General features: G+C 42.5%; 1 protein-coding gene across 1 annotated transcript in view; it reads left to right on the top strand.

Annotated features, from left to right (window-relative positions):
- The window catches only part of FAM117B (family with sequence similarity 117 member B), a 578,958-nt gene that overhangs the window by 502,813 nt on the left and 48,454 nt on the right, over nt 1–27,691 (top strand). Inside the window, 1 exon segment of the mRNA XM_053698684.1 lies at nt 1,326–1,446. Within this exon segment, the coding sequence (XP_053554659.1) occupies nt 1,326–1,446 (121 nt within the window).

Raw genomic sequence — 27,691 nt, 5'->3', positions numbered from 1 at the left:
GAGGGCACTGATTGACTAAAATGCAAGTCTGTCAAAATAACTGAAATAAGAGGGCAGTCTGTAGAGGCTTAGATACAAGGTAATCACAGAGGTAAAAAGCATATGAATATAACCATGTTGGTTATGCAAAACTGGGGAATAGGTAATAAAGGGATTATCTTTTTAAACAATAACAATTCTGGGGTAGACTGTCCCTTTTACTTTGTCATCAGTGAGACTGCTATTCCAGAGATTTGTTGAAAATAAATTACTGCCTAGAACTTAACCTAGTGTTGAATAACCTGCATGCATTTTAAATTTTGACTGTATACTGTTAGAAAGTAGACTTAAATACATCCTCAAATATTTCATCCTGGGCAGTCGTCTCAAGCTTTCTGTGTTTTTTGGAACTCTTGAAGAACTGCATCACTCATACAGTCAAGCCTTGGTGCAAAGTTTACATGGAAAATTATAAAACAAAATTAACACAACACACAGAAAGTTGGCTGCTCGAGCCCCTGACAGCTGTGCAGCTGTCTGAGAGTGCTGGGGAGCACCCAGGGCTGTGTGTTTTGCATGGTCATATGATGTGTACCCAGTCCAGTTTGAGAGTGCAGTCCATTACTGGTTTTTGTATGTATGGAAATTACAAAAAAACCTGTGTCACCCTTGTTTGTATCTCAGTGTGTTTGGTTTAAGGCATGCATTGTGTGGCTGTCGGTTAGGGACCCAGGGAGGGAGAGACCTTGACTTGGTCCTGGGAATAATCACTATTTGACCAAATGCTGTAACTAACTCTTTCATTTTGCTTTTAATCAGCTGGGTTCTTGCAAGAGAATGCCAGGCTTTCTATGTGTTGTGTTAATAATTTTGCTTTGTATTTCCCTATGGGCTTTGCACCCAGTTTTGTCTGGAGTTGACTGTCTGAGTCAATGAGAGCTGTGCAGCTGTGAGTGCTGGGGAGCATCCATGGCTGTGGGTTTTGCAGGGTCATAGGATGTGTACCCAGTCTGTGTTTTGTATGTGTCTAGTGAAATTACAAAGGGCACGTGCCACCCTTGTTTATATCTGTGTATTTGGTTGAAGGCATGTAGGTTAGGGACCCATGGAGGAAGAGCTACTGAAACTTTTCTTCTTGTTGGTGTATGCATTTCTAATATTATTTGCTTCTCAAGTAAAAGTGAATCTATATCCTTATCAAGATATATCACCCAGGAAAATTTTTGTACAAAAAAAAAGTATATATAAAATTACCTAATTTATATACATTAATTATTTTTGTCAGATATTTTGTATTCCAAATTATTCTTCATCTAGAGTAAAATTGCATTTCTTTTAATTTATAGAAAATGGAAACAATTCCCCACTTCCTAAGTATGCCACATCTCCGAAACCAAATAACAGTTACATGTTTAAACGAGAACCTCCTGAAGGGTGTGAGAGGGTTAAAGTATTTGAGGAGAACACGTAAGTATATTTTTCATTTTTAAATAGCATGTGAGATGGTTGTATTTCTTTTTATTAAAATGTTATTAATATATAATAATAATAACTAGTATTTATATAGCGCCTTTCTCCCAGTGGGACTCAAATCGCTTTTTCAGCGCTTGCTCTCGGAATTAACCAAATCCGCAGCTGAATAGTAATAGTTGTTATTATTACCCAATTTAATGGTACTCATTTTATCGACGGCATTTACCAAGTGAGCTACCTCACCGGCTCAAAATAAGGTTTATTTTTATATAGATATACTATACTATATATTAATTTTTTTACAATGCTCTGAATTCACCAACCCTCGCCAAGACTAGAGCATAAGATTATTTATGCAATATAGCAAAACATCATTAACCATTTGTCTAACATTTGGTAAAACTGCCCTTAAAAGTCTAAACTTATTTTCTCCAACATAGGTGTGTCCGGTCCACGGCGTCATCCTTACTTGTGGGATATTCTCTTCCCCAACAGGAAATGGCAAAGAGCCCAGCAAAGCTGGTCACATGATCCCTCCTAGGCTCCGCCTACCCCAGTCATTCTCTTTGCCGTTGTACAGGCAACATCTCCACGGAGATGGCTTAGAGTTTTTTAGTGTTTAACTGTAGTTTTTATTATTCAATCAAGAGTTTGTTATTTTGAAATAGTGCTGGTATGTACTATTTACTCAGAAACAGAAAAGAGATGAAGATTTCTGTTTGTATGAGGAAAATGATTTTAGCAACCGTCACTAAAATCCATGGCTGTTCCACACAGGACTGTTGAGAGCAATTAACTTCAGTTGGGGGAACAGTGAGCAGTCTCTTGCTGCTTGAGGTATGACACATTCTAACAAGACGATGTAATGCTGGAAGCTGTCATTTTCCCTCTGGGATCCGGTAAGCCATGTTTATTACGATTGTAAATAAGGGCTTCAAAAAGGGCTTATTAAGACTGTAGACTTTTTTTGGGCTAAATCGATTGATTATTAACACATATTTAGCCTTGAGGAATCATTTTATCTGGGTATTTTGATATAATAATATCGGCAGGCACTGTTTTAGACACCTTATTCTTTAGGGGCTTTTCCCAAAGCATAGGCAGAGCCTCATTTTCGCGCCGGTGTGGCGCACTTGTTTTTGAGAGGCATGGCATGCAGTCGCATGTGAGAGGAGCTCTGATACTTAGAAAAGACTTTCTGAAGGCGTCATTTGGTATCGTATTCCCCTTGGGGCTTGGTTGGGTCTCAGCAAAGCAGATACCAGGGACTGTAAAGGGGTTAAAGTTCAAAACGGCTCCGGTTCCGTTATTTTAAGGGTTAAAGCTTCCAAATTTGGTGTGCAATACTTTTAAGGCTTTAAGACACTGTGGTGAAAATTTGGTGAATTTTGAACAATTCCTTCATGTTTTTTCGCATTTGCAGTAATAAAGTGTGTTCAGTTTAAAATTTAAAGTGACAGTAACGGTTTTATTTTAAAACGTTTTTTGTACTTGTTATCAAGTTTATGCCTGTTTAACATGTCTGAACTACCAGATAGACTGTGTTCTGAATGTGGGGAAGCCAGAATTCCTATTCATTTAAATAAATGTGATTTATGTGACAATGACAATGATGCCCAAGATGATTCCTCAAGTGAGGGGAGTAAGCATGGTACTGCATCATTCCCTCCTTCGTCTACACGAGTCTTGCCCACTCAGGAGGCCCCTAGTACATCTAGCGCGCCAATACTCCTTACTATGCAACAATTAACGGCTGTAATGGATAATTCTGTCAAAAACATTTTAGCCAAAATGAACACTTATCAGCGTAAGCGCGACTGCTCTGTTTTAGATACTGAAGAGCATGACGACGCTGATATTAATATTTCTGAAGGGCCCCTAGCTCAGTCTGATGGGGCCAGGGAGGTTTTGTCTGAGGGAGAAATTACTGATTCAGGGAACATTTCTCAACAAGCTGAACCTGATGTGATTGCATTTAAATTTAAGTTGGAACATCTCCGCATTCTGCTTAAGGAGGTATTATCCACTCTGGATGATTGTGACAAGTTGGTCATCCCAGAGAAACTATGTAAAATGGACAAGTTCCTAGAGGTTCCGGGGCTCCCAGAAGCTTTTCCTATACCCAAGCGGGTGGCGGACATTGTTAATAAAGAATGGGAAAGGCCCGGTATTCCTTTCGTCCCTCCCCCCATATTTAAAAAATTGTTTCCTATGGTCGACCCCAGAAAGGACTTATGGCAGACAGTCCCCAAGGTCGAGGGAGCGGTTTTCACTTTAAACAAACGCACCACTATACCCATAGAGGATAGTTGTGCTTTCAAAGATCCTATGGATAAAAAATTAGAAGGTTTGCTTAAAAAGATGTTTGTTCAACAGGGTTACCTTCTACAACCAATTTCATGCATTGTCCCTGTCGCTACAGCCGCATGTTTCTGGTTCGATGAGCTGATAAAGGCGGTCGACAGTGATTCTCCCCCTTATGAGGAGATTATGGACAGAATCAATGCTCTCAAATTGGCTAATTCTTTCACCCTAGACGCCACTTTGCAATTGGCTAGGTTAGCGGCTAAGAATTCTGGGTTTGCTATTGTGGCGCGCAGAGCGCTTTGGTTGAAATCTTGGTCGGCTGATGCGTCTTCCAAGAACAAGCTACTTAACATTCCTTTCAAGGGGAAAACGCTGTTTGGCCCTGACTTGAAAGAGATTATCTCGGATATCACTGGGGGTAAGGGCCACGCCCTTCCTCAGGATCGGCCTTTCAAGGCAAAAAATAAACCTAATTTTCGTCCCTTTCGTAGAAACGGACCAGCCCAAAGTGCTACGTCCTCTAAGCAAGAGGGTAATACTTCTCAAGCCAAGCCAGCTTGGAGACCAATGCAAGTCTGGCACAAGGGAAAGCAGGCCAAGAAGCCTGCCACTGCTACCAAGACAGCATGAAATGTTGGCCCCCGATCCGGGACCGGATCTGGTGGGGGGCAGACTCTCTCTCTTCGCTCAGGCTTGGGCAAGAGATGTTCTGGATCCTTGGGCGCTAGAAATAGTCTCCCAAGGTTATCTTCTGGAATTCAAGGGACTTCCCCCAAGGGGGAGGTTCCACAGGTCTCAGTTGTCTTCAGACCACATAAAAAGACAGGCATTCTTACATTGTGTAGAAGACCTGTTAAAAATGAGAGTGATTCATCCCGTTCCATTAAGAGAACAAGGGATGGGGTTCTACTCCAATCTGTTTATAGTTCCCAAAAAGGAGGGAACGTTCAGACCAATCTTAGATCTCAAGATCTTAAACAAGTTTCTCAAGGTTCCATCGTTCAAGATGGAAACCATTCAAACTATTCTTCCTTCCATCCAGGAAGGTCAATTCATGACCACGGTGGATTTAAAGGATGCGTATCTACATATTCCTATCCACAAGGAACATCATCGGTTCCTGAGGTTCGCATTCCTGGACAAACATTACCAGTTCGTGGCGCTTCCTTTCGGATTAGCCACTGCTCCAAGGATTTTCACAAAGGTACTAGGGTCCCTTCTAGCTGTGCTAAGACCAAGGGGCATTGCTGTAGTACCTTACTTGGACGACATTCTGATTCAAGCGTCGTCCCTTCCTCAAGCAAAGGCTCACACGGACATTGTCCTGGCCTTTCTCAGATCTCACGGATGGAAAGTGAACGTGGAAAAGAGTTCTCTATCTCCGTCAACAAGGGTTCCCTTCTTGGGAACAATAATAGACTCCTTAGAAATGAGGATTTTTCTGACAGAGGCCAGAAAAACAAAACTTCTAGACTCTTGTCGGATACTTCATTCCGTTCCTCTTCCTTCCATAGCTCAGTGCATGGAAGTGATCGGGTTGATGGTAGCGGCAATGGACATAGTTCCTTTTGCACGCATTCATCTAAGACCATTACAACTGTGCATGCTCAGTCAGTGGAATGGGGACTATACAGACTTGTCTCCAAAGATACAAGTAAATCAGAGGACCAGAGACTCACTCCGTTGGTGGCTGTCCCTGGACAACCTGTCACGAGGGATGACATTCCGCAGACCAGAGTGGGTCATTGTCACGACCGACGCCAGTCTGATGGGCTGGGGCGCGGTCTGGGGATCCCTGAAAGCTCAGGGTCTTTGGTCTCGGGAAGAATCTCTTCTACCGATAAATATTCTGGAACTGAGAGCGATATTCAATGCTCTCAAGGCTTGGCCTCAGCTAGCGAGGGCCAAGTTCATACGGTTTCAATCAGACAACATGACAACTGTTGCGTACATCAACCATCAGGGGGGAACAAGGAGTTCCCTGGCGATGGAAGAAGTGACCAAAATCATTCTATGGGCGGAGTCTCACTCCTGCCACCTGTCTGCTATCCACATCCCAGGAGTGGAAAATTGGGAAGCGGATTTTCTGAGTCGTCAGACATTGCATCCGGGGGAGTGGGAACTCCATCCGGAAATCTTTGCCCAAGTCACTCAGCTGTGGGGCATTCCAGACATGGATCTGATGGCCTCTCGTCAGAACTTCAAAGTTCCTTGCTACGGGTCCAGATCCAGGGATCCCAAGGCGGCTCTAGTGGATGCACTAGTAGCACCTTGGACCTTCAAACTAGCTTATGTGTTCCCGCCGTTTCCTCTCATCCCCAGGCTGGTAGCCAGGATCAATCAGGAGAGGGCGTCGGTGATCTTGATAGCTCCTGCGTGGCCACGCAGGACTTGGTATGCAGATCTGGTGAATATGTCATCGGCTCCTCCTTGGAAGCTACCTTTGAGACGAGACCTTCTTGTTCAGGGTCCGTTCGAACATCCGAATCTGGTTTCACTCCAGCTGACTGCTTGGAGATTGAACGCTTGATCTTATCGAAGTGAGGATTCTCAGATTCTGTTATCGATACTCTTGTTCAGGCCAGAAAGCCTGTAACTAGAAAGATTTACCACAAAATTTGGAAAAAATATATCTGTTGGTGTGAATCTAAAGGATTCCCTTGGGACAAGGTTAAGATTCCTAGGATTCTATCCTTCCTTCAAGAAGGATTGGAAAAAGGATTATCTGCAAGTTCCCTGAAGGGACAGATTTCTGCCTTGTCTGTGTTACTTCACAAAAAGCTGGCCGCTGTGCCAGATGTTCAAGCCTTTGTTCAGGCTCTGGTTAGAATTAAGCCTGTTTACAAACCTTTGACTCCTCCTTGGAGTCTCAATGTAGTTCTTTCAGTTCTTCAGGGGGTTCCGTTTGAACCCTTGCATTCCGTTGATATTGTTATTATCTTGGGAAGTTTTGTTTCTAGTTGCAATTTCTTCTGCTAGAAGAGTTTCAGAATTATCTGCTCTGCAGTGTTCTCCTCCTTATCTGGTGTTCCATGCAGATAAGGTGGTTTTACGTACTAAACCTGGTTTTCTTCCAAAAGTTGTTTCTAACAAAAACATTAACCAGGAGATTATCGTACCTTCTCTGTGTCCGAAACCAGTTTCAAAGAAGGAACGTTTGTTGCACAATTTGGATGTTGTTCGCGCTCTAAAATTCTATTTAGATGCTACAAAGGATTTTAGACAAACATCTTCCTTGTTTGTTGTTTATTCCGGTAAAAGGAGAGGTCAAAAAGCAACTTCTACCTCTCTCTCTTTTTGGATTAAAAGCATCATCAGATTGGCTTACGAGACTGCCGGACGGCAGCCTCCCGAAAGAATCACAGCTCATTCCACTAGGGCTGTGGCTTCCACATGGGCCTTCAAGAACGAGGCTTCTGTTGATCAGATATGTAGGGCAGCGACTTGGTCTTCACTGCACACTTTTACCAAATTTTACAAGTTTGATACTTTTGCTTCTTCTGAGGCTATTTTTGGGAGAAAGGTTTTGCAAGCCGTGGTGCCTTCCATTTAGGTGACCTGATTTGCTCCCTCCCTTCATCCGTGTCCTAAAGCTTTGGTATTGGTTCCCACAAGTAAGGATGACGCCGTGGACCGGACACACCTATGTTGGAGAAAACAGAATTTATGTTTACCTGATAAATTACTTTCTCCAACGGTGTGTCCGGTCCACGGCCCGCCCTGGTTTTTTTAATCAGGTCTGATAATTTATTTTCTTTAACTACAGTCACCACGGTACCATATGGTTTCTCCTATGCAAATATTCCTCCTTAACGTCGGTCGAATGACTGGGGTAGGCGGAGCCTAGGAGGGATCATGTGACCAGCTTTGCTGGGCTCTTTGCCATTTCCTGTTGGGGAAGAGAATATCCCACAAGTAAGGATGACGCCGTGGACCGGACACACCGTTGGAGAAAGTAATTTATCAGGTAAACATAAATTCTGTTTTTTTTCATAAGATGGTGAGAGTCCACGCTCCGTTATGCATGGGGTTTACTTCCTAGCCACTAGGAGGAGGCAAAGATTCCCCAAAACTTTCAAGAGCTTTTCATCCCTTCCACTTCACTAGTATGCCAGTCTAAATCTTTGCCTTCCAGGTGGTGGGTAAAGAATTGAGGTGCTTCTGAATTTTTATTGAGAGTGGTTCTCAGACTAATTTTAAGCCCACTTTAGACCTCTGCCCAGCACTGGATGGGCTATCTACTAGAAGCAGTCATGACAGCAACTGGTAAGTACAGTGGATCCAGTGCTTGAAGGGTAAGTATAAATCTTGGCACTCTCATAGCCCACAGGCTATTAGCAGGTACATTTGCAAAGTTACATCATAGTCAGGGGACTTGTATATAGCAGACATTGACACACACATGTTTCTTCTACAAGATATGACGAGTCCACGGATTTCATCCTTGTGGGATTTATCCTCCTGCTAACAGGAAGTGGCAAAGAGCACCACGGCAGAGCTGTATATATAGCTCCTCCCTTCCCTCCACCTCCAGTCATTCTCTTTGCCTGTGTTAGTAATAGGAAGAGGTCAAGTGAGGTTTTAGATTCTTCGATCAAGAAGTTTTTTATTTTAAAATGGTACCGGTGAGTACTATTTTCCTCAGGGAGAAAAGGAATGAAGAAATTTTTCTGCCCTGAGGTTGATGATCTTAGCAGACGTTACTAAGATCCATTCTGGTTCCCACAGAGCTTCTGAAGGTAGTGCAAGAGAAATCTTCAGTGTGGAGAACGGTGTCATGCTACAAGCAGCATTGAGGTATGTTCAGTCTTTTATTTCTGAGGAGACTTGGTATATCAGAACTGGCTGACATTATTCCCTGTAAGGGAAGGGGTAAGCAGTAGACCGGTATGATTATGGTGTTACTGAATTTACTATGTTATATAAACATTGAATTACTATGCTTAGGTATTTCAATGGGGGCTTGACACTGGGCTACAAAGGCAGCATGAGATTGTCTGAGGGAGAGAGGCAGCTGTGACACTTTTTATAATTTTATTATATGGCATAAAACGTTAAGTATGTGTGAAGGGGGCCACATGGCTGGTTAAAAAACGCTTCCCATGCGGTTATGAAGTCTGTGAGTGTGACGCCCACGGTGGGCGGGGCCTATTTTGCATGCTTAGACGCGCAGTTTTCTCTTCACTAGAAGGCAGCAGTCATTAGCTCCGGCGGGGCCTAAAGTTGATTTTCAGTCACCGGATCGTGGTCGAGTCAATCTTGTGTACCCTGAGGGCAGGTAGGCGCCACAGCAGAGCTGTGGCGAGGTGCAGGGGCTGTTTTTGTTGTTAAAGTTTATTTTTCGATATAAAATGTCTCTTTAAAGGGTGATGTAACCTTTACTTAAGGGGTGCAATATTTTTTGGCAAAATTGAACTGTTTTTAACGATTTGTTAGTAATAAAAATAGTTTTTTGGGCATTACAGAAAAATTGTTGCGCTTTTATTTCTTAAAGGCGCAGTAAATTTAAAAAAAAAATTGAATCAGTAAATAAGCTTTTTAACGACTATTGTGGCTATTGCTAGTCTGGTTAACATGTCTGAACTTGAGGAAACTCCTTGTTCTATGTGTTTAGAGGCCATTGTGGAACCCCCTCTTACTTTGTGTACCTCTTGTACTGAAAGAGCCTTACAATGTAAGAAGCATATATTATGTAAAGAAAGTGTGCCTAAGGATGATTCTCAGTCTGAAGAGAATCAGGATATGCCGCCTAATTCTCCCCAAGTGTCATAACCTTTAACGCCCACCCAAGCGACGCCGGGTTCCTCAACCGCGTCTAATTCTTTTACTCTGCAGGATATGGCTGCAGTTATGTCAACTACCCTTACTGAGGTATTATCTAAACTACCAGTGTTACAGGGTAAACGCAGTAGGACAGGAATCAATGTAAATACTGAGTCCTCTGATGCCTTGTTGGCTTTTTCTGATGTACCCTCACAGGGATCTGAGTTGGGGGTCAGGGATCTTTTGTTTGAGGAAGAGCTTTCTGAATCGGGAAGTGTGTTACCTCAGACAGATTCGGACATATGTCCTTTAAATTTAAGCTGGAACACCTCCGCCTGTTACTTAGGGAGGTTTTAGCAACTCTGGATGACTGTGACCCTATTATGGTACCACCAGAGAAATTGTGTAAAATGGACAAATATCTGGAAGTTCCCGCTTACACTGATGTTTTTCCGGTTCCTAAGAGAATCTCAGAGATTATAAAGGAGGAGTGGGACAGACCGGGTATACCTCCTCCTAATTTCAAGAAAATGTATCCCATATCAGACACCATTCGGAACTCTTGGCAAACTGTCCCTAAGGTGGAGGGAGCTATATCTACCCTGGCTAAGTGTACAACTATTCCTATTGAGGACAGTTGTGCTTTCAAAGACCCTATGGATAAGAAGTTAGAGGGTCTTCTAAAGAAATTATTTATTCATCAGGGTTTCCTTTTAGAACCAACAGCCTGCATTGTTCCAGTTACTACTGCAGCGGCTTTCTGGTTTGATGCTCTAGAAGAGTCTCTGAAGGATGAGACCCCTTTAGAGGACATTTTAGATAGAATTAAGGCTCTCAAGCTAGCTAATTCTTTTATTACAGATGCCGCCTTTCAAATTGCTAAGTTGACGACGAAAAATGCAGGATTTGCTATTTTAGCACGTAGAGCATTATGGTTAAATTCGTGGTCTGCTGATGTGTCATCTAAATCAAAGCTCTTAGCTATTCCTTTCAAGGGCCTGAGTTGAAGGAAATAATTTCTGACATTACTGGAGGTAAAGGTCATGCTCTACCTCAGGATAGGTCTGTTAAGATGAGGGGTAAACAAAATAATTTTCGTTCCTTTCAGAATTTTAAAGGAGTACCCTCTTCTTCCTCCACAAAGCAGGAAGGGAATTTTGCTCACGCCAAGTCCGTCTGGAGACCCAACCAGGCTTGGAACAAGGGTAAGCAACCCAAGAAGCCTGCTGCTGCTACAAAGACAGCATGAAGGGACGGCCCCCGATCTGGGACCGGATCTAGTAGGGGGCAGACTTTCTTTCTTTACCCAGGCTTGGGTAAGAGATATTTAGGACCCCTGGGCACTGGAAATCGTGACCAACGGGTGTCAACTGGAATTCAAAATTTTCTCCCAAGAGGGAGATTTCTTCTTTCACGGTTGTCTGTAAACCAGATAAAAAGAGAGGCGTTCTTACGTTGTGTAAGAGACCTCTCTACTATGGGAGTAATTCGTCCCATTCCAAGATTAGAACAGGGACAGGGATTTTACTCAAATCTTTTCGTGGTCCCCAAAAAAGAGGGAACGTTCAGACCTATTTTAGACCTCAAGAGTCTAAACAAGTTTCTTAGAGTTCCATTCTTCAAGATGGAGACCATCCGGACAATTTTACCAATGATCCAGGAGTGTCAATATATGACTACCGTGGACTTGAAGGATGCATACCTTCATATTCCTATCCACAAGGATTATCATCAGTTCCTAAGGTTTGCCTTCCTGGACAAACATTTTCAGTTCATGGCTCTTCCCTTCGGGTTGGCCACAGCACCCAGGATCTTCACGAAGGTTCTAGGGTCCCTTCTGGTGGTTCTCAGGCTGTGGGGCATAGCAGTGGCGCCTTATATGGACGATATTTTGATTCAGGCGTCAACTTATCATCTGACGAAATCTAATACAGACACAGTGTTGTCCTTTCTGAGAACTCACGGATGGAAGGTGAACCTAGAAAAGAGTTCACTAATTCCACAGACAAGGGTTCCCTTCTTGGGAACTCTGATAGATTCTGTAGACATGAAAATATTTCTGACGGAGGTCAGAAAGTCAAAAATTCTAAATACGGGGGGCGGAGCCAACCGCCAAGCTAGCAAGACGTGGCACTACAGAGCTCCTGATGGCAGGTTACTAAAATTAATATTTATGGAGTTCTAAGTACCTAAACAGCCTGTACTCAGATTCTGACATAACCTTAGGACACGGACTGCTCATACAGAGATGGCACTTCTAACTAAAGAGAACTTCTACAATGAGGTTCAACGCATGCTGGAACACTTAACATGGCGGATGGAGGAAAACTTTTGTGACATCTCAGCAACCCTAAGATTAGTCACTTATAAATCGTCTGAGAAACTTCTTGCACATACGCTGCCGGCCGGAACTGTTACTGCCACACCCGCCATAGGAGCAGACCTCAGAGATCAGGGTAATGGCGTATCCCGACAACATGAGGCTGTTTCCTTAGAGCCTGCAAGCTCCCACGGACACCTATGCCTGAAGTACTGGTATCACTGGTCTTCAACTACTCCTTGTGCCGATGTAAATACCGTCCTGCTAACTAAACAACTTGTAGCTACATCCCTGGTCCCTATCTCTAACTTACCCAGAGGATCGTCCATTCGGCTGGACAAGGTGATATCAGCTGGGATAAAAGCGGCTGCTGCGTATGGGATGAAATTCCCGCTAGCGCACACACAGATCTCCTCTATCTCACAATTGAGAGGCTGCGGTGAAGATTTTTCTGGGTTAGCAAGCCCCGGTCTGCGACAGGGAATCAAGCGGCTGCACTTACTTATGCTTACTGGAAGCCTTCAGAACCCTTTTGATCCAGGTGGCTAGTATTGTATTTTCCCCCCCTGCTGCGTAGCCAAACCCAGTGAAATTAATGAAGTTATCTGTGAACTTTTGCACATGTTGACTGATATGCGGTATGGACTCTATAGAGACTGTTTAACCTTAAAGCTATTTTACCAGTGAATTTCCATATACCATGCACACAGCTTGTGTCCGCATAATCTAACTGGCAGAATATTCACTTTGAGATTTCCAGTGCGCAGTTTGGGGGTAGCCCATTCTTCGGATAAAGACTTATGGGCCTGAAAGTTTTGATCTTCTTGTTTTAGACATTATAATATTGCCCTTATGTTGCTGACCGCATGGTAGTTATCTTTACAATTTGTAATGTTCAGTTGACCATTTGTAGACATGTTAACAGAAGTGTAGTGCTCTTACTGTCCATTTATATAATTGTATGCATTAATGCTCAGCGCTCTAACCTTCATAATCCTGCTTATTTTAAAGGCCATAATTTTCTGCAGTTTCTATTATTTTTTTTGGGGGGGGGGAGAATGTCAGTCTATATACCTGTTAGTTTACAGTTGCTTATTCTTCCCATGTGTTTATTCGCAGGTCTTGTGGTCCTAACACTTAAACCTCTCATTTCTTATGTTTATATTCATCCCACTTAGATGCTAGCTATGGATTCTTGGAAAAGTATATTTATGTGCATGTGTATCTTTGCTAGTACTGTGACCTCCCTAGCATATTTTTTCCCATATCCTGCTGCATCTCAGCAGGGGTTTGAATCACTACTGTGGTCTACGCATAACTACATTCTTAAGGGGATGATTAATAATAGATCCCCCTTTGATTAGGGTTATTTTATTTATTGATTGACCGCAGACCATACTACTAACACCCCCTTCTTAAAACACATGTTCTGTAGATATCTGTTCCAAGTGTTATGGTTGAAATCCTAGTTAACAGGCAGTTAGTGAATATCTTCGATAACAACTTCCCTATATATACTGATTGGAGTACTCCTTTAACCTTTTGAGAGTCCAAAATATTGCATATAGCCAGGGTACTATAGTTGTGTATGCTATAAATCAGTCTGCAGCTGTACATATAAGCTTTTAATTTAGAGTCAGTACTGAGATATTAATACTAATAGTATTATGGTACATAATTTTATCATGCTAAGGCATATTTGCCTATAGTCATATAAACTGCCAATGTTACTGCAAAATGCTAGTGTTACTTATGCTAACTATCCTTAAGCCTAGCTGTGGCAATTATGGGAGTTACTGGCTATGAGGTTATGAGTGTTGGTACTGTTGTCATGGATTTATTATGGTATGACTTGTGTGTTAGAAAATATATCTACCATAGGCATTGCCTACACTACTCACTTCCTGTTACAACTGAGCCCCTCTCCTCCCTTTCCCGCCGGTACTGGTTGTCTGCGGGTCATATCCCTTTCCCTTTTTCCCACATCGTCTATAGCTGACATTTCCCCAGGAGAGGAGCTCACTCAGAAGTCTCTTATATCCCATACATACTAATATCCCCCCCTTCCATATAACCTTCTTAAGAACTACCTTTACTTATCTGATTTATAGTCCCTTAACTATACATACAAATTACAATACCCTAAGCAACTTTGGCTTACAAACTTGACATAATAATTGGCTCCGTCCTCCACCCTCTCCATACCTCCCCTCCTCTATTTCGAGCGGCTCTTGCCCGCTGCATTCCCCCACCCCACAAAACTACAGAGCTACCTCCTCCCTAGCCCTAACTTTAGTTGAATTGACATTCTATTCTAATCTTTTCCTTCCATAGCTGGGAGAGGACCATTACCGACCATTTTACATTAATGATACTCTATAATAAAACCGAAGTCTTTCTGTGAAACAGCCCATATGATATAGTAACGTTTGAGATAGATGAATATATTGTTTTGGTAACTATACTACGTAAATATGGATGTATAAATGTTTTGGGGCTTGACCCATATTTTGTATCTTTTTATGACTTCAATAAAAAATTATTAAAAAAAAAAAAAAAATTCTAAATACATGCCGAGCCCTTCAGTCCAATCCTCGGCCATCAGTGGCTCAGTGTATGGAGGTAATTGGATTGATGGTGGCGGCAATGGACATCATTCCGTTTGCTCGTTTTCATCTCAGACCACTGCAACTGTGCATGCTCGGACAGTGGAATGGGGACTATGCAAATTTATCTCCTCCGATAAATCTTGATCAAGAGACCAGAGACTCTCTTCTTTGGTGGTTGTCGCCGGATCATCTGTCCCAAGGGACGTGTTTCCGCAGACTGGCGTGGGTGATAGTGACAACGGACGCCAGCCTACTGGGCTGGGGTGTAGTCTGGAGTTCCCTGAAGGCTCAGGGTGTACGGACTCAGGTGGAGTCTCTACTTCCAATCAATATTCTGGAATTGAGAGCAATATTCAATGCGCTTCAGGCATGGCCTCAGTTGGCTTCGGCCAAATTCATCAGATTCCAGTCGGACAACATCACGACTGTGGCTTACATCAATCATCAGGGGGGAACGAGGAGTTCCTTAGCGATGACAGAAGTATCCAAAATAATTCGATGGGCGGAGACCCACTCTTATCCGTCAGCAATCTACATCCCAGAAGTGGACAACTGGGAAGCGGACTATTTAAGCTGCCAGGCTTTTCATCCGGGGGAGTGGGAACTCCATCCGGAGGTATTTGCCTCACTGATTCTCCGATGGGGCAGACCGGAATTGGATCTGATGGCGTCTCGACAGAATGCCAAGCTCCCAAGATACGGATCCAGGTCGAGGGATCCTCAGGCCGAACTAGTAGATGCCTTGGCAGTGCCTTGGTCGTTCAACCTAGCTTATGTGTTTCCACCGTTTCCTCTTCTTCCCCGGGTGATTGCTCGGATCAAACAGGAGAGAGCTTCGGTAATTCTAAATCGCGCCTGCGTGGCCACGCAGGACTTGGTATGCAGATCTAGTGGACATGTCCTCTCTGCCTCCGTGGAAACTCCCAGTGAGACAGGACCTTCTCATTCAACGTCCTTTCCAACATCTAAATCTAATTTCTCTGCATTTGACTGCTCTGAGATTGAATGCTTGATTTTATCTAAGCGGGATTCTCTGATGTGGTCATGGATACTTTGATTCAGGCATGTAAGCCTGTCACTAGAAAGATCTATCATAAGATATGGCGTAAACAACTTTTTTGGTGTGAATCCAAGGGCTACTCATGGAGTAAGGTTAGGATTCCCAAGATTCTGTCTTTTCTCCAAGAAGGATTGGAGAAAGGGTTATCAGCGAGTTCTTTAAAGGGACAGATCTCTGCTTTGTCTATTTTACTACACAAACGTTTGGCAGATGTTCCAGACGTTCAGTCTTTTTGTCAGGCTTTAACCAGAGTTAAGCCTGTGTTTAGACCAATTGCTCCACCCTGGAGTTTGAATTTAGTTCTTAATGTTCTTCAAGGGGTTCCATTTGAACCTTTGCATTCCATAGATATTAAGCCGTTATCTTGGAAAGTTTTGTTTTTGGTTGCTATTCCTTCTGCTCGTAGAGTTTCTGATCTTTCAGCATTACAATGTGATTCATCTTCCATTCTGATAAGGTGGTTTTACGTACCAAGCCTGGTTTCCTTCCTAAGGTTGTTTCTAATAAGAATATTAATCAGGAAATCGTTGTTCCTTCATTATGTCCTAATCCTTCTTCTAAGAAGGAGCGTAAATTGCATAACCTGGACGTGGTCCGTGCCTTGAAGTTTTACTTGCAGGCGACTAAGGATTTCCGTCAATCATCTTCATTATTCATGGTTTATTCTGGAAAGCGTAGGGTCAGAAAGCTACGGCTACCTCTCTTTCTTTTTGGTTGAAGAGTATCATCCGTCTGGCATATGAGACTGCTGGACAGCAGCCTCCTGAAAGAATTACGGCTCATTCTACTAGGGCTGTGGCTTCCTCATGGGCATTTAAAGACGATGCTACTGTTGAACAGATTTGCAAGGCTGCGACTTGGTCGTCTCTTCACACTTTTTTACAAATTTTACAAATTTGATACTTTTGCTTCTTCTTTGGCTGGTTTTGGGAGAAAGATTCTTCAAGCAGTGGTGCCTTTCCGTTTAGGTCTCTGTCTTGTCCCTCCCTTTCATCCGTGTCCTTTTGCTTTGGTATTGTATCCCACAAGTAAGGATGAAATCCGTGGACTCGTCATATCTTGTAGAAGAAAAGTAAATTTATGCTTACCTGATAAATTCATTTTTTTAAGATATGACAAGTCCACGGCCCACCCTGTCATTTTTAAGACAGATTTAGTTTATTTTATATTTTTTATCAACTTCAGTCACCTCTGCACCTTTAGCTTTTCCTTTCTCTTCCTAACTTTGGTCGAATGACTGGAGGTGGAGGGAAGGGAGGAGCTATATATACAGCTCTGCTGTGGTGCTCTTTGCCACTTCCTGTTAGCAGGAGGATAAATCCCACAAGTAAGAATGAAATCCGTGTACTCGTCATATCGTAGAAGAACTTAATTTATCAGGTAAGCATAAATTTACTTTTTTAGGGTCCTTGTATTTATGGAGTCTACAAGTGGGCTATGAAAATCTGTTTTTGTTGTGCACACCTTTATTTACTTTCCTAAGATAGGAAGAGTCCACGGCTTCATTCCTTACTGTTGGGAAATGCAACACCTGGCCTCCAGGAGGAGGCAAAGACACCCCAGCCTAAGGATTAAATATCTCTCCCACTTTCTCAGTACCCCAGTCATTCTTTGCCTTTTCTCATGTTAGGAGGTGGCAGAGAAGTGTCAGAAGAGAGTCCTGAAAAAGGGTATCTGCCCTTCGAGATAGGACTGGAGTTTTAAGTAGTCATGTCAACCTCTCAGTGAGAGTACTGATGAAAGTTAGAGTCTGGAGATGCAGGGAAAGTTTTTCTGCGAAACCATCCAGATTACTGCTAACAGCTCCTAAGCAATCAGTGTTGATGAGTTTCACTGACTGCTTTCTTTCACCTTAAGTCCATGTCAGGAGCACTGCTATAAGACTGTCACACTTGAGAGACTGTGTTCTGTTCCACAGCATGGATCCCTGGAGGTAAGATCGTTTACATTTTTTACACATAAAACACTATAACAGGGTCACAGTGTGGCTCCTTTATTCCTTGATAGGATCCAGGGTTAATATCCTCTTAAGGGGGTTAATTGAACAGTTGGGGTTAATCAGTGTATTAATTATTATGATGCTGTTTTTTGGGATTTTTTTCCTGGGCTGATAAACTTTCGTTTTTGAAAGTGTTGCACAGCTCCTATTACTTGCTGTACTTGTAATAACAGGGGAAGTACTGTCTTGCACTCCATGTGACCGGGTGTGGTCTATGTTAATTTCCTTCATTCCGGCTGAGTCTTGAACCTGAGGAGAGCGTTTCCTCTTAAAGTGAAGGTAAAGTTTTTAGTTTATGGAGCCTGTATTCTATTATTGATCTACTATATACTATGATCGCTAATTATTTTTTTAATATTTATATATTAGTGTATTCTAAACACTTTATATTACTTTCTCGGCCGGTCTTTTCTCCTCCCTCCATTGATTTCCTGTTTTTTGACTATATTACATACAGAGCGGTCCCACCCGCTCTGTACGTAATACAAAAGCGCGTTCCCGATTTCTGGACCACTTGCGCATGCGCACCATTCACCGTTCATTCCATTTGCGCCTGCGTGACAGAAAAAATGTAAATAGAGACTACTTAGCCTTATGAATCCTTATCTCGCATGCGCTAAACTGGAACGAGCGTTGAGAATAAAAGAAAGGAAGTGAATGCAACGCATGCGCATAGAGAACAGTAATGCAGTGACGTAATATGACGGCCGCCTAACGGCCAGTGTTTCAATTGGCTAGTAGAAAAACGTGACCGGGCTTAGAAAGAAAAAGAGAAAAACGGGTTGTTTTAGCAGTGTTCTGAATTGGATAAAGAAACGGTAAATAATAAATAAATATAGCGATTCTAAAAATTTGATGAATTAAAGTCCCATTTATTTTTAGATTATTTACAGGGGGAAAAGTATAATGCATGACACTTTACCTTCACTTTAACTGTTAATGTTTCTATTTGTGTCCTTCTGTGGGTATAACCTGAGCTATGGAGGACTCTGACATCTTAGAAGGTACTCCTTCTTTACTAAATCATACCTGTTTATATTGTGAGGAGGCAGTCGTTTTCCCTCCCACTCAATTATGTTCCACATGCCTTAACACCGTTATAAAGTCTAAAAAGGGAGACAAGCCTTCTAAGGCTCTTAGTCCCTCTGAGCCGTCTACCTCTCAGGACTTGGCGTCCTGTGAGATAACTACCCTTGCTACATTATCCACTCCACATGCAGTTCCCCGTAGCACATCTAATCCTCCATCCGTAGGGGTCCTTCTTCCTGCAGACTTTGCTGCGCAGTTACAAACGTTGGTGTCTGCTCTTACAAACGCAAGGTTAAACATAGCTCTCCTGACCCAGAGTCATCTAAATATTTATCGGATTTAGCTATTATGTCCCAGTTATCCGATGATGAGTTAATCTCTGTAGCTTCAGAGGGTGAATTTTCTGGGTCAGAGTTCTTAGCGCCTAAGCCTCCTGCTGTGGAGGAACCGTCCTTTAGATTTAAAATTGAGCACTTGCGTTTTTTATTAAAGGAGGTTCTGTCTAAGTTAGCGGTTCCAGAGGCCGCACTGCCTGAAGAACCTATGATACCTAAGTAAGAGAGTTTACGAAGACAGGAAAGTTCCTTTGACTTTTCCTGTGCCGGTTAAGATGGCGAACATTAAGAACGAATGGGAAAGAATTGGTTCTTCCTTTTCCCCCTTGTCTACTTTTAAAAAGTTGTTCCCTGTCCTGAACTCTCAACTGGATTTGTGGAGCTCCATTCCTAAGGTGGATGGTGCTATCTCTACGCTTGCTAAACGTACTACTATACCTCTTGAAGATAGTTCTTCATTCAGAGAGCCGATGGGTATAAAAAAGGAAACCTTTCTGAGAAAGATGTTTCGACATACAGGATTTTTGTTTTAACCGGCGGCTGCTGTTGCCGGAGCGGCTACCTACTGGTGCGACTCTTTGTCGGAACTCATTGAGGTGGAGTCTCCCCTCGAGGATATTCAAGACAGAATTAAAGCTCTGAGAATTGCTAATTCTTTTATCTGTGATGAGAACATGCAAATTATTCGCCTAAATTCAAAGGCCTCTGGCTTTGCTGTCCTAGCTTGCCAGGCACTCTGGTTGAAGTCTTGGTCTGCGGATATGACTTCTAAGTTCAGACTCCTTTCTCTTCCCTTCAAGTGAAAGATTTTATTTGGTCCAGGCCTGGACTCCATTATTTCTACGGTTACCGGAGGCAAGGGTGGCTTCCTACCGCAAGATAAGAACAACAAATCTAAGGGACGAGAATCTTCTAATTTTCGTTCATTTCGTTCTGACAAATTCTGACGACAATAATCCTCCTCCAAGCCTGAGCAACCCAAGAGTACTTGGAAGCTCAGTCCTGGAATAAATCCAAGCAGAATAAGAAGCCTGCCGAAAACAAATCGGCCATGAAGGATCATGTAGGAGGCAGATTGTCTCTTTTTTCAGACGCCTGGTTCAAGGACATACAAGATCTGTGGGTCCTGGAGGTGGTATCTCAGGGATACAAGATAGGCTTTAAATCTCATCCGCCAAGGGGCAAAATCCTTCTCTCAAATCTGTATACCAGAAAAGAGGGATGCCTTTCTAGGGTGCGTTTGGGATTCTCTTAGGAGAAAGAGGTTTGGGGTTTTATTCAAACTTTTTTGTGGTCCCAAAAAAGGAGGGAACTTTCCACCCAATTCTTGACCTTAAACAAATTTTTCAATGTCCCTTCCTTCAAGATGGAGACGATAAGGTCCATGCTTCCTTTAATTCAGAAAGGCCAGTTTGAGGTTTGCATTCCTGGACCAGCGCTTCCAGTTCATTGCCTTTCCGTTTGGCCTAGCTACTGTTCCAGGAATATTTACAAAGGTTAGGGGGCTCTTCTAGCCTTTGCCAGAACTCAGGGTATTGCAGTAGCGCCATACTTGGACGATATTCTGGTGCAAGCACCATCCTTTCGTCTTGCGGAAGAATTCTCGGAGTCCCTTCTCAGTCGTCTTCGATCACATGGATGGAAGATAAACTTGGAAAAGAGTAATCTTATCCCAAGTAGCATGGTGGAATTCCTGGGTACTATAATAGACTCCATATCCATGAGGATATATCTAACAGACCAGAGACGTTGCAAGCTAACTTCAGCATGTCTTGCCCTCCGGACCTCCTTGAGTCCCTCTATGGCTCAGTGTATGGAGGTGATTGGTCTCATGGTGTCCTGCATGGACATCATTCCTTTTGCCAAGTTCCATCTCAGACCTTTACAATTGTGCATGCTGAGGCAGTGGAACGGCGATCATTCAGATCTGTCTCAACAGATTGTATTAGACAGCCAGTCGAGAGAATCGCTCTCTTGGTGATCATCTGTCCCGAGGGACATACTTCTTAAGACCATCCTGGGAGATTGTGACTACGGACGCAAGCCTTTCCGGATGGGGAGCTGTTTGGGGTGCCAGGAAGGCACAGTGGTTGTCCCTCCCAATCAATATTTTGGAACTACGGGCAATCTTTAAGGCCTTGAAGGCTTGGCCACTTCTGGGTTTGTCCCAGTTTATCAGATTCCAATCAGACAATATTACCTCAGTGGCTTACATCAACCATCGGGGGGGGGGGGGGGACGAGAGTTCCTTAGCGATGAAGGAAGTATCTCAGGTTCTGGAGTGGGCAGAGACCCACAGCTGTTCGCTGTCAGCGATCCACATTCCGGGTGTGGACTACTAGGAGGTTGATTTTCTCAGCAGGCAATCCTTCTATCCAGGGGAATGGTCTCTCCATCCTGTGGTGTTCGCAGAGATATGCAAGAAGTGGGGGACCCCAGAGATAGATCTCATGGCGTCCCATCTCAATACCAAGCTACCCAGGTACGGGTCAAGGTCGAGGGATCCCCAAGCGGATCTAATAGATGCACTAGCAGTGCCCTGGAGGTTCAAACTCATATATCTTTTTCCTCCATTACTGCTTCTTCTTCGAGTGGTGGCCCGCATCAAGCAGGAGCGGGTATCGGTAATCCTGATTGCTCCATCATGGCCGCGAAGGACTTGGTTCGCGGATCTAGTGGGGATGTCCTCATCTCCTCCGATGAAATTACCTTGTCGCAGAGACCTGCTGATTTAAGGTCCATTTGTTCATCAAAATCTAGATTCTCTGAGGCTGACTGCGTGGAGATTGAACGCTTAGTCTTAGCCAAGAAAGGTTTCTCTGAGAGTGTCACTGATACTCTTATTCAAGCTTGTAAACCAGTTAGTCGGCGTATCTATCACAAGGTGTGGAGGACCTACTTATTCTGGTGTGAAGAGCGTGGTTTTTCCTGGAACAGAGTTAAGGTTGCCAGGATCTTATCTTTTCTCCAGGATGGACTAGAGAAGTGCCTTTCTGCTAGTTCCCTGAGGGGACAGATTTCATCCTTGTCGGTTTTATTGCACAAGAAACTGGCTGAGCTTCCAGACGTGCAGTTCTTTGTTAAGGCTCTGATTAGGATCAGACCTGTGTTTAGATCTGGGGCTTCTCCTTGGAGCCTAAATCTTGTTCTTTAATTTTTGCAACAGGTTCCGTTTGAGTCTCTGCATGCCGTTGACATAAAATTATCTTGGAAGGTTCTCTTTTTATTGGATATTGCCTCTGCGCGCAGAGTTTCTGAGATCTCTGCTTTGCAATGGGAGCCCCGTTATCTGATTTTTCAAGAAGGTAAGGCAGTTTTATGTACTTAATTAGGTTTTCTTCTTACGGTTGTGTCGGATCGCAACATCAATCAGGAGATTGTGGATCCTTCCTTGTGTCTTAATCCTTCTTCATCGAAGGAAAAATTACTTCACAATTTAGATATGGTTTGCACCTTGAAGTTCTGTCTTCAGGCTATTAAGGAGTTTAGACAATCTTCCTCTGTTTGTTGTCTATTCGGGGAAGCGTTAGGGGCAGAAGGCTACTTCGACTTCCCTATCATTTTGGTTAAGGCGTGTCATCCGCTTAGCTTACGAGACAGCGGGACATCATCCTCCTGAGAGGATAACGGCTCATTCCACTAGAGCAGTGGCTTCCTCTTGGGCCTTTAAGAACGAGGCCTCTATGGATCAGATTTGTTAGGTGGCTACCTGGTCCGCCTTACATACTTTTTCAAAATTTTACAAGTTTGATGTTTTTTGCTTCAGCTGAAGCAGCTTTCGGGAGAAACGTTTTGCAGGCTTTGGTACCCTCAGAATAGGGTCTGCCTTTTTCTTTTTGTTCCCTCCCGTTATTCATTCAGTGTCCTCTGGGGCTTAGGTATAGTTTTCCCAACAGTAAGGAATGAAGCTGTGGGCTCTCCCTATCTTAGGAAGGAAAACATCATTTATGCTTACCAGATAAATTCCTTTCCTTCCAGATAGGGAGAGACCACGGCCCCCACCCATTTTTTCTTGTCTATGAGCAGCCCCCTATTATTTATTTTATTCTTCTGGCACCATTTATACCCTAATGTTTCTCCTACTTCTCCTTGTTCCCTCGGCAGAATGACTGGGGTAATGAGGAAGTGGGAGGGATATTTAAGCCTTTGGCTGGGGTGTCTTTGCCACCTCCTAGTGGCCAGGTGTTCAATTTCCCAACAGTAAGGAATGAAGCTGTGGACTCTCCCTATCCGGAAGGAAAGGAATTTATCGGGTAAGCATAAATTATGTTTTTTAGCTATAGGGATGCGAAGGCCATCTTTTTTTTTTTTTTTTTTTTTCTTCCTGAGTTCCGAACATTAAAAAGCTATCATTCTGCAGTGTGTAGTCTCTCAGGAGGGGGGTAAGAGTTTCTATAATTTTCAAGAGTCGGGGGTTTTGTTTCTTGCAAATTTCATTGTGTACATTAGAACAGGACTCTGTCTTTTATAAAGATACTATTATTGTGGTTTTCCCCTTTCTTTATATTGAACTTACTGATTATGTCCCTGCATATTGCTTATTCTTTGACTCCTATTTCTCAGTGCCTGTTACAGCATATATACAGGTAGCCCTCAGTTTACGCCGGGGTTAGGTTCCAGAAGTAATGGTTGTAAATTGAAACCGTTGTAAATTGAAACCCAGTTTATAATGTAAGACAATGGGAAGTGAGGGAGTTAGGTTCCAGGCCCCTCTCAAAATTGTCATAAGTAACACCTAATACATTATTTTTAAAGCTTTGAAATGAAGACTTTAAATGCACAAGCGGACAGCTCAACCTACTGGCTATTTTAATCAATGCACTGCTTCTCAATGCTTTTCAATAGCAGTCACATGACTGAAAAAAAGGTTGTTATTCTGAAACGGTGCAAATTGAACCGTTGTAAACCAAGAGCCACCTGTACTGTCTTATAGTTTTGCGTTTATTTTATTGTTTTCTAATAATTGAGCATTCTGGAAATATCTTCTCCAACATGGATCCTTTATACAGCAGATCCTGATTCCTATTACTCCACCAGCTCAACTAACCAGTCTAATCCTGTCATTGCCTCTAAAGGAGTCTGTCCTCCCTCTGTTTGTATTGTACAGTGTAGTTCTTAAGATTTTGCTCCTGGATTTAAAGATTTTGTGTGCTCAACTGTGTCTGAGATGTTGATGCCATGCCCACTCCAAGTAAGCGCAAAAAAGTCTGTGACAATTAACTTTCTTCTGATTTGCCATGTACTTCTGTATCTCTCAAGATCAGGAGTCAGTCACAGAACAAGATAAGATTGAACATCTTAGGACTCTTTTAAGAGAGGCTGTAATTACCTTAGGGGTACAGGATTCTAAGCCTTCTGAAGAAAAAGCCAATAGGCAATTTGATTTAATCTTCAAGCCGTCTGTCAAACCCCCAGAGGTTTTTCGTGTTCCTGAGGCAATAACAGAAATTATCACCAAAGAATGGTCTAAACCAAGTCTTCCTTTTAATCCTACATCTGTATTCAAGCAGTTTCCTTTGCCTACTGCTCATGTGGAGTTTTAGGAATCAATTCCACAGTTAGATAGTGCCATTTCTACTTTGGCGAAAAGGAATTATTTTCCTTTAGAAGACAGTATTTCGTTAAAAGAACTTTTGGATAGAAAGACTTTTCACAGGAAGTCTTTGCTTCAAGTGGGTTATTTGTTTAACCCTGCTATTAGTGTAGCTTGTGTAGCGGCATCCTCTTCTATTTGGTATGATAATCAGAGCATTTATGTCATTCTGTGGAGGAAGATGTTGATTGTTTGAAACTTGTTTGGTCAGCAAATGCCTTTATCTGTGATGCCATTGTTGACATTATCGGGCTAAATGCCAAGAACATTATCACGTTTGAGACATTAGAGGACAAAGTTTTGAGCCACAAAGCTCTTCTTGTCAAAGTCTAGACTTTTATCTCTTCCTTTTTAATGGAAGATTTTGTTTAGGCCAGGGCTAGATGCAATTACATCTACTGTTACTGGAGGTAAAGGAACCTTTCTCCCTCAGGACAAAAAGTCTAATGGTAAAAATAGTTACTAACCGTTTTTCGTTCTTTTGTCAATCTAGGAACCAAAGATCATCCTCCAGTTCCCAAAAACAAGATTCATCCAGGTCTGTATGAAGGTTGGATCCCCCCATACAGATCCTCTTCAGGTAGAAGGCAGATTGTGCCTTTTTCAGAAGGCCTGGTCTCAATCTGTGTAGGGTCCTTGGGTGCTAAACAACTAAGTTTCTCAATGGTACATAATAGGTTTCAGATCAAGGCCTCCCAAAGGAAGGTTTCTTCTGCCTCATGTTTTAAAGAACCCTGTGATGACTCAAACTTTCTTTCATTGTGTTCAGGATCTAAAACTCATCACATTTATAGTTCCAATTCAAGAACAAGGCCACATTTTTTGTTCTAACCTTTTCATAGTTTACAAGGAGGGACCTTTCAGGCTCATTCTGGATTTGAAAACTCTAAACAAATTTCTCAGATTTCCTACTTTCAAAATTGAAACAATTCAAACTAGCCTTCCCCTTGTTCAGTTTATGTCCACAATAGATTTGAAGGATGCTTACCTTAATATTCGATATGTGTCGGTAGAAGGAGGCGCTGATTCACAGAGGGTCACAGGAGGTTCACTGTTTCACCCCACGGTTTCCTCAAAACTCATCAAGGAATAGTGGCTCCCTTTGCTCATTTTCACATGAGACCTCTTCAGTTATGCATGCTACGTCAGTGGTGCATGGCCTTCACTCAGCTTTTTCAAAGGATCTTGCTGGAGTGCAGTATGGTGGTCCAGGACAGCACAGGGAGTTTGGTCTCCTCAGGAGGCGAAGTTACCAATAAACACCCTAGAACTCCGTACTAGCTTCAGTGCTCTCTTGAAAGAATAGATTGTACTTTGTTTTCATTAGGCAATGTCACAGCGGTAGCATATATCAATGAGTAAGGGGGAACTCACAGTTCTCTAGTGTTGAAGAAAGTTTCCCATATCCTATCTTAGGCAGAGAAAAATCTGTTATTCATATCCCAGAGGAAAAAAACAAACTTCCCAGTTATTTTGCAAGATCTAGGGATCCTCAAGTGGAGTCAGTAGATGCTCTAACAGCTCCCTGGTCATTTTGACTGGCATACATTTTTTCCCAACATTTCTACTGCCCAGAGTGATATCTCAAATCAAACAAGAACAGATTGCTCCAGCTTGGCCACTGAGCACTTGGTACGCTGATCTGATTCTGATGTCAAGTTGTCCTCCATGGCCTCTTCCTCTAAGGAACTACCTTCTCTCTCAAGGTCCCTTCTATAATCAAGCTTTCAAATCTTTCAACTTGAAGGTTTGGAGATTGAACACTTAATTCTAAAACAGAGTGGAAAATGTATCACAAAAAGTAGAAAGGAGGCTGGGTTTGATCAGAGAGATGTTGAGATAATGCAGGTGAAGGATCTGTGTATAAGGCACATAAAGTGCAAGAATATGATGAATATAGGCACCATTTTGTAGGCCATACTCTGACAGACCTCTAAGTGGTAAATAATAATCTCGAATATGATGGTTATTACAATATTCAAAGTTCTTACTTGTACTTGTCTGCAATAGGAGGAGCCTTTCTATATTTTTGTTTTTCAGTTCTTTGGAGGTTCGGTAGATTACGGAATGAGCTGCCCCTTAACAACATTTTTCAAGATCATTACTAGGGTGTTTCATTTTCTAAGGCAAAAAATAAACTGTAACATGTTTGCAGACTTTGCTTATGCCCCGAGTCTCAGTGATGTAAAAGATGTATATGCTAAATTTCAAGAAGATTGGATAATATTTAGAGGTTGCACACTTTGATCTGTTTTGTAAAAGTAGGCAAAAAATACGATTTTTCAATGTTAATTACTTTTACTGGGAAAACTAGAAATCACAAACTTAAACACTAAGATTAATAGGTAATATGATAGGCAAAACATGTGTTATATTAATCAACTTTGAACGATGCAATCCCTTGTTTTGTTTGCTTGGTGACTACTTTTTTGTGATGCTCGACTACCCTCAACAAGAATTGTTTTTGTTGTTCATCCCTGACCGTTTCGTTATACTTTTTTATCAGAGCAATTCCTCTTTCTACGGTATCATTGACAACCTTAAGAGCGTTCACATGGCTTCTTAGAGAATCACTGCAGTATTCTGTCACGTCGTGGATCCCAAACAATTCAAATAACGTCTTTGTTTTATTAGTAACGAAATGGCTCAGGTCTTTTCCTTCAAAAACCATGTTTATACCCTCTGATCGTTTCACTTCCTTTTTCTTTGCAGGTTTGGTTTCTAAATTTTTAGTCATATTTTCCTTAACCCCTTAATGACCACAATATACCCTGTATGTCACTGGTCGTTAAGGGTTTTTTCAGGACATAATAGCACAAGTCTAGCAAGAACACGCTATTAATACCCTCCCTCCAGCAGGCTTTGTGGAATAGAGCAGTCTCAACGCTGGTGGCAAGACCGCACTATAAAACAATCAAGTCCCAAAAAAAGGCCAGCGACATACAGGGTACGTCGCTGGTCCTTAAGGGGTTAACAGCCTGAGTCCAAAAAAGCCAATCCTACGTTTGTTTCTGACAAATACCAAAGCTGTCTCTTAGCAACTGTGAGAGCACATTTTTTGACGTCTGCATCTGGGTAAGTGTTCAGAAGCTGTAGCATATCCAAATCATTCTTTGGAGCCCATCGACTTACAATTGCCTCATGCCAAAAGCGAACATATATAAGGCTGCATATATAGCCTTTGCCATCCACCTTGCTTGATGCAGTGCCCCTGGGATCCTGAA

This window comes from Bombina bombina, chromosome 1 (assembly GCF_027579735.1).
Source record: "Bombina bombina isolate aBomBom1 chromosome 1, aBomBom1.pri, whole genome shotgun sequence".
Lineage (NCBI taxonomy): Eukaryota > Metazoa > Chordata > Amphibia > Anura > Bombinatoridae > Bombina > Bombina bombina.
The sequence above is the reverse complement of the archived record's forward strand: the minus strand, read 5'-3'. Positions and strand labels throughout refer to the sequence as shown.